At 31.6% G+C, this 25,449-nt stretch overlaps 2 protein-coding genes and 1 pseudogene across 3 annotated transcripts; all 3 read left to right on the top strand.

Moving 5' to 3' along the window:
- The first annotated feature begins 627 nt into the window (after positions 1–627).
- LOC114726825 (protein DETOXIFICATION 29-like) lies at positions 628–10,753 on the top strand. 2 transcript variants are annotated; one of them, XM_028913542.1, is made up of 7 exons: positions 628–1,006; positions 1,090–1,631; positions 5,340–5,426; positions 7,327–7,383; positions 9,659–10,016; positions 10,159–10,245; positions 10,501–10,753. In XM_028913542.1, exons 1-7 carry the CDS (start codon positions 677–679, stop codon positions 10,567–10,569), a joined length of 1,530 nt encoding a protein of 509 aa, XP_028769375.1. In that variant the 5' UTR covers positions 628–676; the 3' UTR covers positions 10,570–10,753. The 2 variants fall into 2 exon arrangements, with proteins under 2 accessions (XP_028769375.1, XP_028769376.1); XM_028913543.1 differs by lacking the exon at positions 5,340–5,426 and having other exon boundaries at positions 630–1,006.
- Positions 10,754–12,533: 1,780 nt separating this feature from the next.
- On the top strand, positions 12,534–13,423 carry LOC114726834 (syntaxin-related protein KNOLLE-like; annotated as a pseudogene).
- A 7,412-nt stretch (positions 13,424–20,835) lies between these two features.
- Positions 20,836–25,236, top strand: LOC114726812 (protein DETOXIFICATION 29). The gene is made up of 8 exons (XM_028913528.1): positions 20,836–21,273; positions 21,352–21,893; positions 23,078–23,164; positions 23,940–23,996; positions 24,105–24,343; positions 24,444–24,562; positions 24,673–24,759; positions 24,853–25,236. Exons 1-8 carry the CDS (start codon positions 20,944–20,946, stop codon positions 24,937–24,939), a joined length of 1,548 nt encoding a protein of 515 aa, XP_028769361.1. The 5' UTR covers positions 20,836–20,943; the 3' UTR covers positions 24,940–25,236.
- Positions 25,237–25,449: the final 213 nt, after the last annotated feature.

Here is a 25,449-nt window from a genome sequence, read left to right as displayed (position 1 = left end):
TAAGTCGTAATTTTAATTTAATTGAAAAAATACATAGACAATTACAAAACATTTTGAGCCAAAAGGACAAAACATGTACAAATATATATTTAATCACTTAGAAAAATGCGTCTTCTCCTTTTTAGCCGTCTAGGTGATTAACTCATATATCGATGATATATAATTTTTTTAAAATTAAAATACAACTTGTATTTTGAATAAGTTTGAATGGTAATATCACAAGCAACAGTGTTTATAAATAGGGACATAATAAGACTACCTATAGAGTAGTATAAGATTTTTGAACCGTTCAAATTACAATTTTATAATTATGATGGGAAGTAGTAAGAAATGGAGGAGGAAAACGGATATACCGCTTTCCTATATTTCCATGTTGTTTTGTCTTTTTATGCATTTCATTTCATACATTGTAAGTCATAGTTTTAATTTATTGTTATCTTCTCTTTTTTAGCCATCTAATTGATTAATTCATATAATGATGATATAGAAAATTTTTATTAAAATATAACTTGTACGAGTATCTTGAATAAGTTTTGGTCAAAAAAAAAAAAAAGATCTTGCATAAGTTTGAATGGTAGTATCATGAGCAACAACGTTTATAAATAGGGACACGATAAGACTGGCCACGGAATAGAATTGTGATTTTTTTTTAATAAATATATCTCTCAAGAGAGTGATGGAGGATCGTGAAACTAACAGTCAGCCTCTCCTCGCCGCCACACCCTCACCGGAGGGACCTCATCATCAAATCTCCGCCGCCGCTGCAATTTTCAGCGCCGAATCGTCTGACATCCCTCTCATCACCACTCCCAAAGATTTCTTTACTCAATTCTTCATCGAGTCCAAGAAGCTCTGGTACCTCGCCGGTCCTGCCATTTTCACCTCCATTTCTCAATACTCCCTCGGTGCCATCACTCAGCTCCTCGCCGGTCATGTCGGCACCCTCCAACTCGCCGCCGTCTCCGTCGAAAACTCCGTCATCGCCGGCTTCTGCTTCGGCGTCATGGTAAAATCTAGAAACTGCTGTGTTTAACTTTAAGGTGATCAGAGAATCAACTGATTCTGATTTTGGATTTGAATACCAAACAGCTCGGGATGGGGAGCGCGCTGGAGACGCTGTGCGGGCAAGCTTTCGGGGCGGGTCAGCTTGATATGTTAGGGATTTACATGCAGAGGTCATGGGTGATTCTGAACACGACGGCTCTGTTTCTGTGTCTATTGTACATCTTCGCGAGGCAAATCCTGAGAGCGATAGGGCAGAAGGCGGCGATATCGGAGGCGGCGGGCGTGTTCGCGGTGTGGATGATCCCGCAGCTGTTCGCTTACGCGATGAACTTTCCAATCCAGAAGTTCTTGCAGGCGCAGAGCAGGATCATGGTGATGGCGTGGATATCGGCGGCGGCGCTGGTGGTTCACACGGTGATGAGCTGGGCGCTGATGCTGAAGGTGAAATGGGGACTCGTCGGAGCAGCGATCGTCCTGAACGCGTCGTGGTGGTTCATCGTGCTGGGTCAACTGGCGTATATTTTTAGCGGAACGTGTGGGAGAGCTTGGAGTGGCTTTTCCATCAAAGCCTTTCAGAATCTGTGGGGTTTCGTTCGGCTTTCTCTGGCCTCCGCTGTCATGCTCTGGTACGTATCATCATCTTCTTCGCACGTTTCCTTGCTTCCTTTCAGGCTAGTCTGGCATTAAGTTCCGACAAGACCCCGTTTTCAGCGCAGGGAATGCTTTTTTAAAGAAAGAATTATAATTAGGAAGACACAAATTCATATAACTCAAACCAAATTTGACAATTAAATAACACAAATTTGCGGATAAAATTAAAAATAAAGAATTTAGTTACGATTCTCCTATTTTTAATTACTCTCTGTCCATTTTGTCATAGTGTAAATTGGGAAAGTAATTAATTAATTAAAATTTAAATTTCTTTAAAATTGTCAAGAAAATTAAATGATTCATTATTGGGAAGCGTGACTAGTAATAACTGACGCTGAGGCAACCAATGACAGTAACTGCACGTGCTAAAAAAATGTAGCAATATTATATACACACACCCTACTTCTATTCTATTAAGATCTTATTTGGTTTTATTTTAGTTTAAAATATAAGATTCTAATACATTTGTATGTAATATTTATACATTTTTTTAAGATAATTTTTTTAACAATGATAGTTCTAGTTAATACACTTGATTAGTAAAGATATTTTAAAAAAAACAACACATATTTATAGTAAATAACTAACTTAACTTTTTTTTTAATTTTCTCACATTAGTTAATTAGCTTTTATAATTAAGACTGTAGGTAGTATATATATCAAAAAATGACCATTAATGTTATTTTGAACTTTAAAAAAATAAATAAAGTAATTTCTTCTTCAAAGTCGATGGAAGAAAAGTAAAAAAGCGGTATAATTGCGAACTCATTGGCTTTGGTAGAAAACGCATGTTTTGACCAATGTACGCAACTTTTTTTTTTTTTTGGGCCAATGACCAATGTACGTAACTGAAAGCAATTTTGTCCATCTCTGAAGTTGCAAAAATGAGTAGCATCATATTCATAACTTAAACTATTTAAAATTTTTAACTAATACCTTATGAATAAAAGTTTTAATTTTTAAAAAATTTACAATCAAGAGATTACATTCATTTTGAATTATGTACCTATTAAAAAATATTTTATAAAAAATATTAAATATTAAATCTTGATCATTAATATTAAATTTGAATAGTTGATATTTGATGAGTATCATAATACTTATCACTGTAATGAGTATTGATAAATGCTTCCCCAAAAATATGTCTTCAATTGAAATTTAAACGAGACGAATGATTCATAACAATGAAAAACATGATCTCAGCAAACATTAAAAAAATTAATTGATGGTAGGGTTTTCTAAGAGGAAATATAAGGTTTTCATATTAGTATTAGAAAACAAGAGAACTGGAGAAAATCCTCTTTTCGTTTTTCTCCAATTGAAAAGGTCCTCCCTCCTTCAAGATATAAAATAAACTTTATTGGAATGGCTTGTTTTTTTTTTATAAGATAGTATTCTCTTTTATCTAATCATTTTATGAGTTTTTTTTTAATTTTACCCCACATTTATTTTCTTTATTTTTTAATTTATTTATTATATCTTTTACTTGTTCTTTTTATTAATAAGAGTATATTTAAAAAATATATATGTCTTACATATTTATTATTTTAAACTAATTTTAACTAATTTTTTTATAAATATAAATAAATAAAATTTATTTTATATTTTGAACTAAAAGGAATAAGTAAATAGGAAAAGAAAAAGGGAAAAAAATTAAAAGAGTAAGTACTGACAACTTAAAATTAAATTATAAGTGAAATTGAGTGGCTGCTTTAAAAAAAAAAGTGAAATTGAGTGCACGGCTTTTCACTTATAATAAAGGACATTTCATGATTACTTGTCCATAAGGCCAGCCCTTTTCCTCGACTTTGACACAGTTTTTTTATTTCCTATTTTTATTTTGTTTTATTTCAATTTAATGGTTAAAATATTCATGCATAAAATATACAATAACAATGTCAAATATTATCCCACTCAGTCTCACAGTATTGACAGTGATAGTATATATTATCTTTAATTTTTTTTATTCCTCTGTAAATGTTGGGTGTCGGATAATTTTCCAAATTTTCAAACAATTAAGATACTTAAAACATCACCTAAAATAACAAAATTCACACAAGCGATGTAATTAAATAATTAATCATCAGGAGGGTCAGTATTAAATTTAAAGAAGACATTACGATTTTTAAAAGAGACATACAGAGCAAATAATTAAGATCCCCCGAGTGCACCAACAGGCGCTGCATCATGTGAATTGCATCTCGATGAACAGAAGGAATTTAATTTGATGTGGGTGAAAGTAGTAGATCAAAGATCGATCTAGCTAGCATTTTTTAGGAGGTTTCATTGTGTTGATTAATAGCCAATATTACTTCCTGTATTTAATACACGAGTTAGTTTAACTTTTAATTTGTTCTTAAATATAGGAACCAAATTTACTTTATTTTTTCATATTTATTTATTTTTAAAATAGTCTTTGTAGTAGTTGCATATGTTAAATATTCAATCAAATGATAGTTTTAACTAATACAATATACATGATTAACAATAATATTTTAGGAAAGACAACACATAATTATTACAAATAACTGATTTAACAAAAATTTTTAATCTACTCAAATTAGTCAACTGGCTCTTGTATTAAGGAGTGGATGTAGTAAGATCTAATTAATACTACCTCCAGCTTTTAATATAAGAGTTAGTTAAGTTAGTTATTTGTAATAAATATATGTTATCCTTTCTAAAATATCCTTATTAATCAAGTGTATTAGTTAGAACTATCATTATTACAATGACTGTCTTGGAAAAATATGGATAAATATGAGAGATCAAGTGGATTTAAGTTTTATATTTAGGATCAAAATAAAAATCAAACAAGCTCTTATACTACCTCCGGTATTTAATACTCCTCCGGTCCTTATTATAAGACCCAATTTGACTTTTTATTTGGTCCTAATTATAAGACCCAATCCATTTTCTCTCTTATATTTATGCATTTTTTTCCAAGATAATCCTTCTAATAATGATAGTTTTAGCCAATATACTTAATTAGCAAGGATATTTTAGGAATAACAACACTTATTTATTATAAATAACCAACTTAACTTACTTCCTTAATCTCCTCAAATAAGTCAATTGGGTCTTATAATTAGGACCGGAGGAGTATATGATTTCGTTTAAATTTTATTTTGGTCTTAAATATAAGATCTCAATCTATTTTGTTTCTCATATTTTTCAAGATAATCCTTCTAATAATAATAGTTCTAACTAATAAATTGATTAACAAGAATATTTTAAGAAAGACAATACATATTTATTACAAATAACTAATTTAATTTATTTTTTTAATCTATTCAAATAAGTCAACTAAATCTTATACTACCTCCGGTCCTAAATATAAGATCCCGTTTGACTTTTTATTTGGTCCTAATTATAAGACCCCAATCCATTTTTTCTCTTATATTTATGCATTTTTTTCCAAGATAGTCCTTTTAATAATGATAGTTCTAGCCAATACACTTAATTAGCAAGTATATTTTAGGAATGACAACACTTATTTATTACAAATAACTAATTTAATTTACTTCCTTAATCTCCTCAAATAAATCAATTGGGTTTTATAATTAGGACTGGAGGTAGTATTTAGAATGAGAGGTAATATTAAGGATTGGATGTAGTATTATTATTAAGGTCGATTAGTTAAGATTCTTACATTTTTCTTCCCCCTCAAATTGCTGGTAAAGCTTGGAGGTGTGGTATTTTATGGCTCTGATCTTGTTTGCTGGATATCTCAAGAACGCTGAAGTCTCCGTGGACGCCTTATCTATTTGGTAAGTACTCTTGTTTCTGACTGATCTGAACCTTCTTCTTCTTATTATTATTAGTACTATTTTGTTTGATAGCGAAACCCCGTGGGACACGGAGGTTAGCAAACTTCTCGCCGGTCCAAAAAAAAAAAAAAGAAGCAAACTTCTCTCTTCAAAATGACATAAGAGGGGGAAAAAAATTGAAGGCCAGGAAAGAAAGCGAAAAGGACGGAAGGAGAAAAATAAAATGGTGAACAATTAATTCGCAATATATACATTAATATTAGCATGCATTAATATAATATTTTTTGTAAAAAATACTTCTTCTAATCCTAAATACTACTTTCGATCCTTAATATAAAAGCTAGTTAGATATTTAATTTAATTCTAAATATAAGTCTTGAATCTATTTTGTTTCTAATATTTATTTATTTTTTCTCCAAGATATTCCTATAGTGGTTATACGTGTTAAGGAGTTATATAGTTTTAATACACATGATTGGTATGAATACTTTAGAAAAAACAATATAAGTTTATTACAAATAACTATGTTAACTAATTTTTTTTTAAATATTTATAAATTAGTTATTTAACTAGAAGTATAAGTATATTATCTTTATGAGCACTTTATTTTGTTCCTTTATGGAAGGAAGAGTAGTTATTAATCACAAATAATTGCTCTAAGCAATTTTATTGATTTTGAGAAATTAATTAAAAGAGTCATGCATTTAAAATAAAAGAAATTAAAGTAGGATATGCATTGCTAATTGATCTCACCTGCGAGATCAGAGCCGGGGATATACAATCGGTTCTTGTCTGATCTGGTTGTTGCATCCCCTTCGTTTCTTTTTGTGATCATACAAAATAAAATAAAAATAAAAGGCAATTCCTCATTGCTCAGTGCTCACCCCACGATAGGAGGGACCGTTTTCAAATTAATCTCTTATCTCTTGGTGTACTCTCATTAGTCCAAAAAAATAAATTTATCATGAAATTTAAGTAGTAATTTTTAATAGGAGAATACTTAGATCAAGCTTTTTACATTTATTATATTAAGTTTTCCAACCACACATAGTTATATATATTTTTTTCAAAATATTGACATTTAGTATTATTTGATTATAAACTCACATAAAAAAAATATAAAACACATGATCATCAAAAATTAAATATTCTATAGTTATTTGATTAACTTTCACGAGGAGAAGGGAATAAATTAGATATATCTGTGTGTCAACACCGGGGCGATGTGAGATGTCTGATATTGGTATATGGAACGGCCACACAGCTTCTCTATCATTTGTTTGGAGTTTTCCCCTTTTGTTTTGTCCCATTTGGAATATGGCGAAAATGTGCCTTTCACATAGGAAAAAAAATCAAAATATATGACTTTTCTTTCAGTACCAAACAAAAATCCTCACCTTTGCCTTTAGTCAATGCCTCACATAATCACTTGCAAACGGGTCATGATTAAAATCTTGTTAACCAGCTAGCCGTCTATAATGGAACCCCTAGCTACCCTTTATTATTTTTATGTTTTCTGAAATTACTATCATGGACTTTCACGTATTAGAGGAGAAAATATTTAGGAAATATAACAAAAAAGACCACCAAAATAAAAAAATTGCACACAAAGACCAGTTTGTAAAAATTATTGTCAAAACCTATACTATCGTTATCAAAACCCATACTAATATTGTTATGGGTCCTAATTTATATTTTTTTTTATTTTAGTGGTTTTTTTTAACCATTTTTCCAAAATATTTAATTAATCAATTCTATGTACACGTCTATCTGTTGATTCGGTGGAGATCCGCTGAATTTAATTATCATAAATGCTAAACTTGTTCACTTTAATTTCTTCAACCACACATCAGCATGGGCGTCACTTTTCTGTCATTAATATTGAATTCAATTTCTGCAGCATGAACATATTGGGTTGGACTGTGATGGTCAGCTTCGGAATGAACGCAGCCGTAAGGTTAGATATTCAATTCACCTATACAAATATATATGAATAAAATATTTTTCATATATTCCTCCGTTCTTAAATATAAGAATATCCTTTTTGTAATATAATTTACACTACAAAAAGAGTTTTATATTTAGAACCGGAGGAGCATATATATGTGTGTGTGGATTAATTTCAGAACTCGATAGTAAATATAAACTCCAACTTAGTTGAAAATAATGCATCCGTAGATATGGGATCTGCTTAGTAGAAAAAATAATTTATTTTCAATTTAATTTTAAAAAATTAGATTAGATAATGTGATTTATATTTAGATTAACTTTATAAAAATTAGTTTGTAAAGTAAAAAAATTATTTAGATTATGATTGAATAGGTAAGTTTAGTTTGTAAAATAACTAAATGAATATGATTTTTATTAAATAATAAAAATGATTAAAAATATGAATTTACAAAATATAATAATTTTAAATTATTATAATAAGAAGAAATTATATTTAATGAATAAAATATATTTAAATTAGAAATCATAATAATGTAAAATTTTTTAAACCAAATAATATTCTATCATTAATTGGATAATATACTATGCATGATTTATGTAAATATAAAATAAAAAAAATAAAGTAGTAAAATGAATTTTATTAGATAATATTATCTCTAGTCTTTAATATAAGAACTAGTTAAAAATTCAATTTGGTAATAAATATAATATTTTATTTTATTTTGTCTTCAATATTTATCCATTTTGTTCCTAAGTAATCCTTATGCTATAATGATGACACATGTTAATGAATTTTCATTAAAAGGTAGCTTTCAATACACATGATTTATAGGAGTATTTTATGAAAAATAACATCCATTTATTACATATAATTAATTTAATTAATTTTTTAATATTTACAAATTAGTTATATTTTGTACTAGGAAGAATATAAGTCTAAATTTAAATATAAATAAGATAGTATAATGTGATTTAAAATAAATTCTTTTAAAGGAGTCAAGGTTTTGAAAGTCGGACTGGACTGGATCGGATGGTCGGATCGGTTCAGCCGTCAGCTGTTCTACATAGCAGTTTGGTTTGTGCATTTGGACTGTTTAAAGGTTTGATCTGGATTGAGCCACTCATAACTGGTAGTTACGCCGGAACCCAGGACAGGTTTATGAGAACTGAACGGCTCAAAAATTTTTTTTTATTAACCATGTTATTTTCATGTTTAAAACCCCGAGTAAAGAAGAAGAAGATGGAAGAGGAACTAAGAAGAATGGAGAAGCACAAGATTGGCACCGATTTGGAGACTTTTGTTCTCCATGGTCAAACTCATCGCGTCGCACTGAAGAGTTTCTCCTCCCTATTGTTCTGATTTGATCTCCAACAGTACAGAGAAACGTAGGAGGAGACGTGCAAAAAGCCGATGATGAAACAACATGATTAAAAAACAATAAAACATAGAAAAAGTAACATGAGATCAATGGTCAAAACTAATCATATTCAAATATCAACGGTTCATATTGCCTTTTGTTTCACTTTTCCTCATAGATTTGACTTTTATCCTACTTCCGATGAGAGTACCATTAAAATCCAATAGATATCAGGGGTAGTTTGTTTTGACCCATGGAATCATGGACATTAGTTGGAGATTCGGGTAATTCTGTTCTAGTTATCCTGATTCAAGTTATATATTTTATTATATTATTTTTATTTTTAAAAAATATTTTTAAGTCATCAAAATGTATATGTATAATTTCTATGATGAATGTATTAAATTCTTTTAATTCTTCTTTCTAATTATTATTCATGTATTTATTGTATTTATATCATTTATATATAGTATTATTTTTAATTTAATTATTATATTACCGGTCTAACTGAACTGTTTGACCGATCTAACCGTTTGAATAATGACCCACTGATTTTTTCTATTTAATGTGTGGTCCGGCTTTTAAAACATTGAAAGAAGTGGAATCCAACTTTTTTTCATCTTCTCTCTCCACTTTTCAAAAATATTAAGCTTTAAATTTTTGCTTATAACTTATGGTGGCTTTTCATCCAAAAGTTAAATTGTTTTAAAGCCATTGCAAACACTCGCAGCTTCATTCAATCTGCTCCACTGCGTGTTTTGACTCAATAGGTTACTTTTAAACAGGCCCATGCAGTGTCCGATCACCACGTAGAACATTATTACTGAACCTCGATCGAGTCCTACGTGTCTATCGACTCTCTCTCTCTCTCTCTCTCTATATATATATAATATAAAAGCTGTATGCATGTGCATGTACGTGCAGTGTGAGAGTGTCCAATGAACTGGGAGCAGCGCACCCAAGAACAGCCAAGTTTTCGCTGGTTGTGGCCATAATAACCTCGTTTCTGCTGGGACTTGTGATGTCTCTTGTCCTCATCGTCTTCCGGAAACAGTACCCAGCATTGTTCTCGAGCGACACGCAAGTGCAAGATCTGGTGGTGAAGCTCACACCCATGTTGGCTTTCTGCATCATCATCAACAACATTCAGCCTGTTCTTTCCGGAGTCGCCATTGGGGCAGGATGGCAAACTGCTGTTGCTTACGTTAACATCGCTTGTTATTACCTTTTTGGTGTTCCTCTCGGTCTTGTTTTGGGTTACATTCTCAATCTTGGAGTCCTGGTACGTCTAATCCTACTTGTTTTTCTTTTATATATATATATATATATATATATTAAGTGTGTGTAATTTGTAGGTTGAATTTTTGCCTGATATGTTCTCCGTTAAATCGTTCATATCTCCTTTTTTCCTTTTTGGTTTTCAGGGGATCTGGTCGGGAATGTTGTCAGGGACCATTTTACAGACAATAGTTCTATGCATAATGGTTTATAAAACCAACTGGAACAAAGAGGTAAGTACGTACCTTCCCTTATGGGCGTATGTGTTACGATCTCTTATCAAGAAATAACTCAACACGGAGAAATATAATTAGTGTAGTGCATGATATTCGATTCAAATTACAGCAACTGTAATAATGCTTTTGTGGCATATGTGTGTGTGACACTCTAAAAGGGAAAACTGATAGAAAACTCGTATCATTACATTACCCTCCACATAAACTGATGAAAACTATTGACTATGTATATTTTTGTGGATGGAACTGCAGGCGTCACTTGCAGAAGATAGGATAAAGAAGTGGGGTGGGCACACTGATTCAAAAGCAGGTGAAACTTGAAGGCGCAGAAAATTCCTGCTTTGTGCAGATTTTCTTTTTTTGGGAAAAAAAATTAATTGCTTTCATTTGGAGGACGAGAATACTCAGGAATCAGGATCCTCTAGTAATTATTGGATTCCCAGCATCTTAAAGGAAAATTTTTCTCTCATCAATTTCAAAGAAAATGGGTTCATAATTCGTCTCACTAGCTTATTGTAGAATATGATATATGCATGTCATCGCGTATGCGCTCAGATGAAATGGAAAAAAATTGGATATTACATTGCATCTCTTAATTTAGGAAGAAAATTATATATATAATAATAATACAATTCAATCCAATACAATGATTATAAATGGAAGGAAAATATTACAGACAAAATGGAAGGGCGGAATACAAGATAGGATTCAAATTCCTTATGAAACTTCTTTTATAATTCAGATTACATTTTTTGTATAAGTTGGTTTTAATTTCTCCAGGACTTACGGAACTCTATCTTTTGTGTCCAATACTTTTGTAACATCCTCAATTTTAAATGTTGCTTAAGGGCCTGTTTAGAATGAATCATGTTTATAAACACTTATAAATATGTTGTATGTAAGTCGAGTCAAAATCCTTTATATATTTACTTCGTATCCCATAAATTATTATTGAAAATATATTTATGATAGGCCAAAAGTTGAAAACACGAGAAGTTCAAAGACCAAAACTATAAATAATACTCTTTTGGTCTTTAATATAGGACCTAATTATTGAGTAAATTTTGATTCTAAATATAAGACTTATTTATCATATTTATCATTTTTTTTCTAAATTATTTCTATTGATACTCCTTCAACCATAATTAAGTAAGAAAATGAGAGACGATATTAAGAAAGATGATTATGATGTTTTAGAAAATACATATCATGTTTCTTATAATTAACTAACTTACCTAACTTCTTTAATTTAATAAAACTAGTTAAATCGGTCTTATATTAAGGATAAGAGGAATACTAAATATCGAGTTAAAACTATAAGTATAAAAGAATATTGAAAAATTAAGAAAATTCAAGAAAAATCTAAAATGCCTCAGATTTTAAGGAAATCAAGAAAAAAATTACTAAAATTGTCTAAAGACCCAAAAAAAATTAAGGAAAAATCATAGAGAGCATTAATTTGGGAATTATAAATTTGATGAAGGATTTTATTTTCTAGAAAGAGTTATAAATAATCTTAAAACTAATTTCTGATCATTAACAATATATTTCCGAGAAAATGTTTTAAAAAAAAAGTGGTTAGAGCTTCTCGTTTGGCCCAAAACTTTTAGGTAAATTATTTTATAAAGTAAAGAAGCTAATAAAATCCTTATAAAGTGTCCCAGACTAATTTCTAGAAGAAATTTCAGTATGGATAGAAAGAAGTAAAATGAGAAATTCGCTGCCCCAAACTCAACAATGAAATTGGGCCTGAGTTACCAAAAAGGAATGTGCCTGAAGAGGTCATCAGATGCTTTTTTATGCTTTGGTCCAAGAAAAGTGCAAAGAAATGGGCATATTTTAGGATAGAAACACAACTGCACAAGTAAATAAAAGAGAAAATACAACTTTTAGTTCTTCAAATTTAGACCTATTTAGGTTTTGGTCTCTAAAATTTAAGACCAGAGGTATTGGTCTCTGGAATTTACTTTGTTACAAAACGTTAATCCTTGAGAATCATGTACCGTTATAGTTTGTTTACTTTGTTACAAAACGTTAATCCTTGAGAATCATGTACCGTTATAGTTTGTTGAGGTGGTGTAAACAGTGTCAACTATGATGAACTGGCTTTTGACTTGGCAACATGAGCTGATTAAGTGGCATAGAAATTGAATATTTGACATGGAAAAAAAAAAAAAAAACAAGAAGAAGAAAGAAGTGGATCTAGAAGTTGGTCTTCCTCCGTCCGGCGTAGAACTTGGCTTTTTTCATCGGTCTACAGGAACTTAACAACACCGATAGCAAAAATGAACAACCTCATGACCAAATCCTTAATGAGCTATATGGATCTAAAGAAAGCCGCAATGAAAGACAAAGTGGATCTGGAAGCTGGTTTCCTCCGTTCGGCGTAGAACTTAGCTCCTCAACAAATCACTTGGATACCGACATGGGTCACTTCCTGGAAGAGGCCGAGAAGGTGAAAATGAAGATGGTGAATCTCCGTGACATTCTGGGCAAACTTCAGCAAGCAAACGAAGAAAGTAAATCCTTGCACAAGCCTGAGGCTCTAAAATCCTTAAGGATCAGAATCAATGCTGATATCGTCTCTGTGCTTAAGAAGGCCAGAACAAGCTGGTCTCAATTGGAAGAAATGGACCGAGCTAATGCTGCCAATAGGAGACTCTCTGGCCTTAAAGACGGCACGCCTGCCATTTACAAAACCAGAGTTTCAGTCCCCAACGGCCTTCGCAAGAAACTGAAGGATCTAATGATGGAGTTTCAGGAGCTGAGGCAGATGATGATGATTGAATACAAAGAGACGGTGGGAAGACACTATTTTACTGTAAGAGGGGAACACCCAGATGAAGAAATAATTGAGAAGATCATATCCAGTGGGGAAGAAGAGCTTCTAAGCAAAGCTATTCAAGAGCACAGGAGAGGGAAAGTTCTAGAGACAGTGGCGGAGATACGGGACAAGCACGAAGCTGCTAAAGAGATCAAGAAGAGTCTACTGGAGCTGCACCAGGTATTTCTGGACATGGCGGTGATGGTTGAAGCTCAGGGCGAGAAGATGGACGACATTGAGCACCATGTGCTTCATGCTTCTCACTATGTCAAGGATGGGAACAAAAATTTGCAGACTGCGAAGAAATACCAGATGGACGACAGGCGCCTTCTTTCCTTTTTTTTGTTTTAAATTTTTCACATAAGATGTCCAGCTCCCATGTCACTTAATCAACTTATGTTGTCAAGTTAGAAGCCAAATCATCATACCTAACACTGTTTGTACCACCTCAGCAAACTGTAATAACACATGACTCTTCGGAACTAATGTTTTGTAACGGAGTAAATTCCAGAGACCAATACCTCAGGGCTTCAATTTCAGGGACCAAAACCTAAATGGGTCTAAATTTGAGAGACCAAAAGTTGTATTTTTCCTAGATAAAATAACAAGATGGGACCACAAGTAAATAAAACAACATGTGCTACCGTGATTCTTAGGTGGTACGTATGAAAAAAATACTATTAGGAGGGATTTCCACTACTTGACAGTATTCCGAGAGATTAGTTACTTACCATTCGAGTGGAAGGATACTCTAGGCAACCAAAAAAATAAAAAAATAAAACAACATTTGCTACCTCAAATAAAATTGACTTCAACAGAAAGATGCTTATGTCTAGCAAAAAAAAAAAAACAAATTAATATCATCTTTGATTCTTCAAATTTATATGAACTTTGGTTTTAGTTTCTTAAGTTTTAAACCATATGTTTTAATCCCTCAAAAAATAAAATGATTTAGGTTTTTATTAAATTATAGAAATCAATATTTTAAAAGAAAAGAGCTGCTTAACTAATTTAAGTAGATTAAAAAAATATTTAAATAAGTTATTTATAATAAATACTCCTATGGTCCTTAATATATGACCCAATTGTTAAGTTAGTTTTGGTCCTAAATATAAGACCCATTTCTCATATTTATCAATTCTCTCTAAATCACCCCTATGGATACTCCCTCAACCATAATCAAGTAGAAAATGAAGAGAGGGTAGTAAGAACGATGATTATGGTGTTTTAGGAAAAATGTGTCACATTTCTTATAATTAACTAATTTATTTAACTTTCTTAATTTAATCAAATTAGTTAAATTAGTTTTATATTAAGGATCGGAGTATGATTAAGTACTTGTAGTTAATTAGAGTACTAATACTAGAAAAATATATATAACTTCAATTACTTCGGAAATTATAAAATCTTTGGTGGAAGAAGTCAAAATGATAAATTATCATCTCCGCTTAGTTCTGATTTTTTTAATTTCTTTTAAGAATACCAATTAGGTTATTCTTCTATCCGTATCCAATAGAACATGCTGAGCAGTGAAAACCTTTGGAGTACTCTAATGCTTAAAAAAAAAAATAATATTAGAGGAGCCGTGCTATATAGTTAAGCCCGTGTAGTTAATTGGAGTACTAGGCAGGGTCGTTGAACTAGACGTCTCAACGACCACAAATAATGTTGAAGAGAGAATTAATGTAGTCTTGTCGCATGACTTGCGGGACGGTGATCCGCATCAACTGAATATCTGGTTTGATTATTACTCCCTCCATTTTTCATTATAAGATATTTTTTTAATAGATTTGTCTCTTTTTATAAGATTTTTTTTTGAATTTGTCTGAACATTTAATGCATTGTTACTTATTTTATCCCTAATAAATTTCATATATTGCATTCTCTCTCCATACATTCTATCTCTATTTATCTTATTATTACTCTCTTACATTTATTAGGGGTATATTTGGAAAAAATATATTTATTACATATTAATTATTTTTAACTAATTTTAAATGTTTTCTTAAAAAACACAATTTGACCAAAATGTTTTTATAATTAGGGATGGAGTAGTATTAACTATACGTAAAATAAGAATTTTTTTTGCTAGCTAAAATAAGAATTAGTTTAATATTTAATTTAGTTCTAAATATAATATTTTAGTTTATTTTATTTTTCATATTTATTTATTTATTTTTATAATAATTTTTGTAGTAGTTATACATATTCATGTTTTATCAAATGATATTCTAGCAAATACATGTGATTAACAAGGATATTTAAGGAAAGACAATATTTATTTATTATTTATAAGTAACTTAACTAATTTTTTTAATCTACTTAAATTAATCAATTAACTCTTAGAAAAAGCTTTCATTACGAATTTTTATTGATGAGAAGAACATGATAAATTTATTTTACATATAAAAAAGTAACGGTGCTTTACAAATTTTATATACAGAGTAATTTTTAATGAGATATTTTTCTATAATTTTTTCCTAGTTAATTATTATTTAAATATTTTTTAAGGAAATTATAAAATCTTAATTCATTTTATCTCTGATGTTTATTAATTCTTTAAATTAATTTATCTAACTCATAAATTAATACATAATCTGATATTATATATAAAAATATTTTAGAAAAATCATCTCAATTTTTTTAGAATGAAACAACTTATTAAAAATTTTTTAATCTTTTTAAATTCATCAAGTAGTTTAAGAATCGGAAAAGTAATTCAAAATCAAAAAACCCTCCTTCCAATGCAGAATTTGCTTGGCTCCTTATTTATTTTTAATGTCATATTCAGTTTTTAATATAAGAGTTAGGAAACTAATTTAAAAAATTAAAAAAATTAGTTAAGTTAATTATTTGTCAAAAATATGTGTTGATATTCTTAAATTGTCTTTTTTAATTATGTAAAAGTCCCTTACAATTAATTGGAATGTCCATAGAAAAATTAAAAAACAAAATGAATTGATATCTAATATTTAAACTTAAATTCAAATTCTAACTAACTTTTATGGTATTAACAAACATGAAGAGATGAACTGTAACATGTAGGCTGTTGATTTTGAATATTCGTGTAATTAAGCTGCATGAATCAACATTCTACTTTTTTTATTTTTATGTTTGTGGATCATCAGGTGCTGTGGTTCAACACCTTAAGGGTTGTTTGGATGAAATCAAAATTATGGTTTTAAAAGTATTTTTACGATATAAAGTAAATATGTAGAGGAGTTTGTTTCGTTTTGCGAAAAAATTCTTCTAAGAAGTACTTTTGGGTGCTTCTAAAAAGAACTCCCTTAATCTTTTTTAGTAAAAGTACTACCAAATTATTGAATGCACTTTTATTCTTTTTTTATAAAGAGTAAATCTTTTTTATTTAAAATTTTAAAATAGTCTTTTTATTTTTATTCTCATTAAAATTACATGTCACTTATTATTTCTTTTGTAATAAATTTTTACTCATTATTTTTTATTTACTCTCTTTACAAATAACGGTGAAATTTATAAAACTCATACAAAGATGGAATTTTTAGAATTTCTTATAAGAGCTTGTGAGTAATTTTTTCTATTCTTGTTTTCCCTTGATAAAGGAACAAGACTTTAATAGATTTTCATTTTTTTTCCTGTCATAATCTCACCGGATATGCGAAACTCTGATTTAGTTACCATTATTTTGCTTTTTCTGTTTTTTTTTTTCTTTTTACTCTCTTGCAATGTGTGCAATTAAATTCTGACAAGAAATGTGGGCAATGAGAAATCCTTAAACACTCTAAGAGTCCCACATCATATGTACTCCGACCAATTAAAATAAATCCAGGTGGCTGATGATTCATCAGAAGCAATTCAATTTTTTTTTTTAAAGAAATATAACCCTTTCATACTCTCCACAAATTTTGATTCTTGACTCTCCCCAACCTAATTCCTCCCACCTACTCTTCTCATTTCTCATTTCGTCTCCTTGACTTTCTCTAATTACACCCTGGGCTTGTAGCCAGGGATCGTCAACAAACCTTAGCTATTCGTTGGATTCTTGAAGCTGCTTTCAAATGACGTATAAGCTAAATGGGGCTTCTCTCGCTTTTGGCACAGTGGGCTCCCAGTGGAAGGCCCGCATGACGAGTTATTAGCTTAATGGTAGAACGCGCCCCTAATAATTGTATCGTTGTGTTTGGACTGTGAGGACTCTCAACCACATTGATAGTTGAATGTGTGAGTTCAAATGTAAGAGAAGGTATACAAATGGCGGCAATCTCAAGTTTGAAGATGCTGTCGGCGGCTCCAAACCTTTGTTGCTCATAGGATTGGGGGATTTTTTTTTTTTTGGTTGATGAGTGTTTTTACTTTTTTTTTTTCAAAATTATGACGTTTATTTTTCTTAAAAAAATTGGATTGCTTCTGATGAATCATCAGCCTCTTGGATTAAAATCATATGAGTTGTTTTATTTTAATTGGTCAGAGTGCATAGGCGGCGCTCTCGTATTTTTCTGTGCGCAATTAAATTTGAATTTAATAACAAGTGAGAGCAATTTATACGGTAACCATATGGCTGAAATTCAATCAATGTGAAAATATATACTACTTCTGGAGTTCACTGTTTAATATAAAATTTCAATTCATTTTATTTTTTAAATTTATATTTTTTTCCTGAAGTATTTCCTGTTAATTGTAAAGAATTTCCATCAAATAGGGATTTCAATGCACATGATTAAAAAAAGTAATTTAGGAAAGTCAATATACACTTCTAAGTAATCAACTTAACTAATTTTTAAAATCTTTTTAAATTAGTTATTTAGCTCTTATATTACGTACGAAAGGTAGTATTTCTTTTCACTACTCATTTGCATTTACCATTGTAATCACGAACTCTTTGAATCAAATTTTAGTAACTATGCAAATGAACTTATAATTTCAAAAAATGATTAAACTTTTTTTTATTCTAAATAAGCACTTATGAGCTCATTTCACATAAACCAAAACAAAACCCCTCTCATATATCCAGCTTATTGATAAACTCATTTATTTTCACACATTTCTATATTACTTTGCTGGGTTTTATCACTAATTTTGGACTTTATTTATATTATTTGAATATTGCTTGGTTTATTGTACTTTATTTTGATTTATTGATTGATAAGGGCAAGATTGTCATATTTTGGTTTGATTATAATTAATTTATTTTTAAGGACAATTGATACTGCATTATTTTCTCTATTTCCATTACAGGTACTTTGGGAGAATTTGAGCATATTTGCAATTTACATTTCAATCCCAACATTAATTGTAGCAAAGAAAGAAGACAAATGCAGAAAAGGACCCAAAATGAAGAAAATGCAAAGAAGGATTAAAGCAACTAAAACGACGTCGTTTCAGGCGCTAATATTTTTTGTTTTTCATCATCTTCTCCAAGACCAGCGTGGGGAAGAGGAGCTCGATGGCAGACCTCCGTTTTTTATCCCATTCCATCATTCTCTGCTAAAAATCCTCTTCTTTCATCACCATCGACCTCTCTGTCCACTACCTCATCTTTGTCATCATTATTTTCATTCATCGTCTTCTTCACGTTCTTCACTGTTTTAACCATCTCCATTGTGTCTCCCCGCGTTTTCCATCGTCTCCCTCATGTTACTTTGCTGTCTTCACTATCTTGTCAACATTTTCGACATTTCTCCACATTTTTCTGTCATCTTTCTCACTTTTCTTCATGGCCGGGGTATGAAAGCTTGCTGGTGGCAACGATTTCTACGGCCGTCCGTGAGTAACAATGACAGGAGCTTGGGCCTTCATCTGGGAGTTCTAGCTATTTTAATTCTCTTTTCAATTGTTATTTATTTATTCCTAGATCTTAGGATTAGCTATTTGATTAGAGCTTCGTAATGTCATTATGTTTCCTTCAGAGGGTTCTTAATAGTTGAATCTTTGTTTAGCAGCTAATATTTCGCTTTTATAATTTTGATTTTATATACTTTGTTTTGGGTCAACACTTTGTAACGCGATTCTAGTGAATTTTTTGTGATCTTTCAAGGTGACTTGAATCATTGGATTGTGGTATCTGTTGTTATCTCTGATTTTGTTTTGTGAACCTCTGAGTTGTGTTTAAATAATAGTTTTTAGTATCTTTAATCCTATTTTACTATTCTAGTCACAATTAGTAAGTATGACTCTGAAAAAATGTTTTGTGATAATTCAAAGTGGCTCAATTGTTGGACTTATCTGTTTGCTATGAGAAAAACGGAGTAAAGAAAAAAAATCTTAAGGAACTTAGTTTGAAAAATTGGAGAAGTGAGGTTAAAAACTTTAAGTTAATTTTGCTTGCCTTTTTATCTTACATGTTTTTATCAAAATTTTATAATCATACCTTTTAAATTTTTTAAATCAAGTTCGTTAAAATTTTTCTTTCCCTCTCTTCTTCTTCAATTTCCTCATACCAAACATAAGGTTAAAGTTTAAATACAATTCTTGGTTCATTATTTTTAACTCCCATATTTGTTGAAGTGATGATTGTCTTTGTTGTTGAATTGGAGGGATTGTTGTTTATCGTTGTTTTCTCGTGTGTTTCATTCACTGTCATTTCATTTCATCCATTTCAATATAAAAACATCAAAAACAAGTCTTTTAAATTTATTTTAATTCATGGCATTTGGTTGGTAGTTAATCAAATTAAAATCCACTTTATAGTTTAGGTTGTATGCCATTTAGTTACTTAAGATTTAATTTCATTTTGGCTCCTCAAAGTCGAACCACTAGAGTTGTGTGTTATATTGTATAATTTTGGTTGATAAATTTAAGGCTTATTTCATCATATTTTGTAAATCATAAATTAAAAAAAATGCTTATAAGCTATTTCACGAAAGCTAATTAGCATATCAGGTGTATTTGACTATTTGTACCCGTCTCGTGTCGTATTTTTGCAAATTCACTTTTGGGTCCTCTCGTGTGTGAACAGTGGAGCAGCTTTTTGTTGCTTCAGCAAAGAAAGCTCATTAGGTGAACGGACTGTTTGACCCAAAAAAACAAAAAGGTTAACGGACTGGCACCCATGGGAGGAAAATAGATGGAGTAGGTCCACCTTGCTTTATTGGAAAGAAAAAGATAAAATTTCTCCAAGGAAACAAAAATATTTACTAGAATACCCTAAAAAGAAAAAGAAAGTAACTAGTAAAATTTAAGGATGAAAGTTTAACATAAGCTCAGTTGATGTTTATCATTAATCCTCAGTTAAGCTTTGAAACTTTGCATAAAAAAATATTTAATGGCTATATGTATAAAAATCATATTAAATATATCTAATTAACTATTTTTGTATTTATACATTAACTCTTTATTTTTATGCTTTCAATTTTAACATTGCTATTTAATTTATCAAATTATATACATATAATATATGTGAATGTTTAATAAAACTCATGTCTTTTTCCATTATTTTATATCTACACATCCTTTTTAATCATATTATTTAGACAAATTTTAATTTGTCAGGTTGACTTTTCTTATAAGAGTCTATTAACATGTGAATCACATTATAGGATTATATGACTTTTATTTAAATTTAAATTTTTAAAAATAAAATAAAATAAGATTATTTCTATCATTACTAACCCAAATATACTTTATATATGTGTGTGAAAACTTAAAACACCATAAGTGCGTTTGGTGAAAACCGGGACTCAAATCCGACGTACTCGTAACTGTGTGGAAAAAGGAATCTGGCGATGCCCAACAGCTGACTGACAATTACGACTGGAAGGGATCAGTTTGGGAACATTAAAATCCCCTCCCTCACCCCAACACGTGCACCAATCAGACAACCATCCATTCATCATCGTCCCTATATCGCTCACCTTTCTCTCTCTCCCCACCTCCTCCTCCCTCCGCCCGCCTTCATGGACAATGGTAATCCCAGACAGCCACTTCTCACCGGTGAACCCAATCAAATCCAACCTCACTCTCATCCTACATCCACAGCTGCCGCGGTTTTCTCCGCTGGTACCGACGACATCCCTCCTCTTACCGGCCTTAAAGACTTTTCCTCGCAGTTCTTGACAGAGTCAAAGAAGCTCTGGTACCTCGCCGGCCCCGCCATTTTCTCCTCCGTCTCCAAATACTCCCTAGGAGCCATCACTCAGGTGTTCGCCGGTCATGTCGGCACCATCGACCTCGCTGCCGTATCTGTTGAAAATTCCGTGATCGCTGGCTTTTCCTTTGGCGTCATGGTAAACTATGTTGCTTCCCAATATCGTATTGCTCTTTTTGTGTTGATCGAAGTGAAGTGACCGGAAATTGAATTGCAGCTCGGGATGGGAAGTGCGTTGGAGACGCTATGTGGGCAAGCGTACGGAGCTGGACATCAGGACATGTTAGGGGTTTACATGCAGAGATCGTGGGTGATATTGCTCTTCACGGCGATGATTCTGAGCCCTCTTTACATCTTCGCGGAGGCGATTCTGAAGCTGATAGGGCAAACCACGGAGATATCGGAAGCGGCGGGACGATTCGCCGTCTGGATGATTCCGCAGCTTTTTGCTTACGCGTTGAACTTTCCTATTGCCAAGTTCTTGCAGGCGCAGAGCAAGGTGATGGTGATTGCGGGGATATCGGCAGTAGCTCTGGTGGTGCACGCGGTGTTGAGCTGGTTGCTGGTGATAAAGCTCCGGTGGGGGTTGGTGGGTGCGGCGGCGGTGCTGAACGGGTCGTGGTGGTTCATCGTGGTGGCTCAGTTTGCGTATATAGTAAGCGGGCGATGTGGCCGAGCGTGGAATGGCTTCTCATGGAAAGCTTTTCAGAATCTTTGGGGATTCATTCGTCTCTCTCTGGCTTCTGCTGTCATGCTTTGGTAAACATGAAATAATATCACTGATTTTTCTTTAATAATCTTTCATTTTTAGTATTTTCTTTTTACCCCGTTCTTCAGTTCTTTTCCTTCTAGTACTTTAGTTTATTTAGCAGATTTTTGCGCAGTTTTATAAAGATCATTAATTAATTAATGAACAATTAACTAATTTTTAAAAAGATTTGGTGTGGATAGAAGAATACTGACATAAGACAACGAAATGATTGTGCGATTATTATTATTTCCTTTAATTTGTCTCTAATATCCTTACTTTTTCTACATGAGCTGGTCAATTAAATTAATGACCAAAAAAGACAATTTTGCACCTGTGTATCAGACAAAAAAGTAAATAAGATTTAATCGGAAAAATAACTAAATAATTCCGGTTCTAATTATAAGAGTTAATTGACTAATTTGAGAAGATTAAGAAAGAAGTTAAGTTAGTTATTTGTAATAAATATGTATTATTTTTTCTAAAATATCCTTGCTAATCAAGTATATTGGCTAGAATTATCATTGTTAGAAGGACTATCTTGAAAAAAAATATAAATATTAAAGACAAAGTGGATTGGAGTCTTATATTTAGGATCAAAATAAAAGTTAATCGAGGTCTTATATTAAGAATCGTAGGTAGTACTAATCTATAGGTCTATAAATCTATAAACTATATATAGGTAATGAGATTCTATTTTATTGTTTTGGTTAAAAATAATATATTACTTTTCGTTTGAAATAATGCATTTGCATTTTAAAAATAATATATTATATATAAAAAATGTGTTTTTTTTTCGAAGACTTCCATTTTAATTATTTGCGTTGCATGCTAGTTCCTTAATGAAAAACTCCTTAAGCTTGGTTTGGATAGAGAAAAAAATAAAAGGGAAATAGAAATAAAAGAATACCGAGGGAAGATTTCATGAAATTAATAAAAGAAAAATTATTATACTTTGGTAGTTTTACTCCTGTCTTTTCTCCCTTTTTTTTTTTTTTGGTATTCAAACTAAAGCTTAACAGCTTGACAAAAACTTGTAATTTTAAGAGACTAAATAAATTCAAATTTTACGTTTAGAGTAAAAACAATCTCTCTACTAACTCTTATTTTTAAGATGAGAGGAAGTATATTTTTGCCTTTAATGTATATATCTTCATGTGGCTGTGAGGGATGATTATGTTGAGTTAAAGTGCAGCCTGGAAGTATGGTATTTTATGGCTCTGATACTGTTTGCTGGATATCTCGAGAATGCAGAAGTCTCCGTCGATGGCTTATCTATATGGTAAGTGCATGACTAATATTCTTTGTTTTATGATTAGCTCTCTTTTTTTCACCTGAGTTTTATGATTAACTCTGGGATTATTTTATATTTCACCCAACCGTGCTCCCTTTTTTTTTTCTTGTTGTTTTCTTTTGTCATTTCTCCTAATTAATCATTAACTGCTCCCCCTCGTAGACATATGTTATATTTTGTTTATCATCGTTAGTGCGTTACACGTATTTGAATCTCCCCTAAATAATCATCATACTGCTAGATCCCACTAATTAAGATATAGGCCATATCTCTTTACGAATTTTCATCAGAAAAAATTATAAAAAATTCGTACACTCGCCATCACTGTTTCCTTGGACAAAGATAGGTAGGATTAAATGTATCACTAAAAACACATTTTGTAGTGGCTGCATTTGTAGCAGAGCGTTTATCATCATTATATTGCTAATCAATTGCGTGTGTGAAACCGCTACCAAATCATTTAGTAGTGAACCACTACTCGAACTAGCACATCATTAGTAATGAGACCTAGTAATTAATGAGGAAAGACAAAATCATTACCATAAAATATAGTTATTAGATCATCTTTTTATGTCGGTTAAACTTATAACCACGCTAAAAATGAAAGTATCTACGTACGTACGTTGGTTGTTACAATAACCGAAATAGTATCTCTTCGTGGTTTGTAATAAGAAAGTGATTAGGTCTAAAAAATTATATCCATCTCTTCCATACTATTCATATTAATTGTATGCTGAGATTTTTATATATTTTGAGCTGGCAGCGCGAACATATTGGGGTGGGTCGTCATGGTATCTTTCGGGATGAACGTGGCCATAAGGTAGATTACCTCTCCCCCATCTCCCTGATTATCTGATTTGATCACTTATCTCCCCAGAAAGAACACGGAACTGTAATAAACTTGTTGAATTAAACTAATGTTGGGCAGTGTAAGAGTGTCAAATGAACTGGGAGCAATTCATCCAAGAACAGCCAAATTCTCACTGGTGGTTGCTGTGATCGCTTCCACTTTGATAGGCCTCTTATTGGCCCTCGTTTTGATCATCTCTCGAGATCACTATCCTTCTCTATTTTCAAACGACACGCGAGTTCAAGATCTGGTGAAACAGCTCACACCATTGCTGGCCTTGTGCATCGTCATCAATAACATCCAGCCAGTTCTTTCAGGTAGTTCATAAAATATTCTCAATATTTAATCTTCTTGTCTGATTAGTTTCTCTCTCTCTCTCTCTGTGCAAAATATACAACTTTGATTTGTTTTGTGCAGGTGTGGCCATCGGGGCAGGATGGCAGACTTGCGTTGCTTATGTTAACGTTTCGTGTTACTACCTCTTTGGTATTCCTGTAGGTCTCCTACTGGGTTACAAGATTAACTGGGGCGTCAGGGTGAGCCGACATATATAATATTGTCGACGTGGTCTTGTTTGATCTTGAATAGGGTTACAGGTGCAGTGGAGTAAATTAATGGTTCTTTTATTGGGAATGTTGATTCGCAGGGAATCTGGTATGGAATGATGTCGGGGACTTTACTACAGACTTGTGTGCTTTTCTTGATGGTTCATCGAACCAACTGGAACAAAGAGGTGAGATATCATCACATGCATGAATAGTACTGAGAGAAAATCATGAACAGTGAGCAAGAGGGTTAATTAAAGTTGAATGAATTGTTTCTGCAGGCTTCTCTGGCAAACGATAGAATCAAGAGTTGGGGAGGGTCCAAGGATTTGACGGTGAACAAGGACGAAAACACAGGGAGAACATGAAACATGGAGCATCTTCAAGGGAATACCTTTGTGAAGGCTCTTTCATCGTTTCATGTTGTTCTGTTTATTGATTTGTTCTTTGATTTTGTGTTGTGTTTACGAAACATGCAACATATTCAAATCGTATGTTGCAGTTTCCTTTCCGTACTGATCAGATGGTTGGTGTTATGTTGTTCTGCTCTTGTTTTTCTGAATCTCATGAGCTGGAGCTTTCATGCCTAGGAACCAAATGTGCTACGTATGTATCCAACAGCTCTCTTGCCATGCAAGAAATCAATGAGATTTGCACCATTTAAATACCTTAGTCTCAACAATTCAAATTTAGAATTTCAATCCATGACTTTTAAATAAAATAATCAAATTTTAAAAAGAGTTATTTTTATTTTAGATTCTATATATACACATTAAAATATTTTTAAAATATTAAAAGTGAAAAAATTAATGTGAACCATCTAAATTAAATTTAAATAATGCACAGTGGTGATGAGCTGCTGAATCCTGATATGCATC

This window comes from Neltuma alba, unplaced genomic scaffold, assembly GCF_004799145.2.
Source record: "Neltuma alba isolate B1F8T4 unplaced genomic scaffold, ASM479914v2 tig00012407_pilon, whole genome shotgun sequence".
NCBI lineage: Eukaryota > Viridiplantae > Streptophyta > Magnoliopsida > Fabales > Fabaceae > Neltuma > Neltuma alba.
This window is presented reverse-complemented; position numbering and strand designations above follow the sequence as displayed.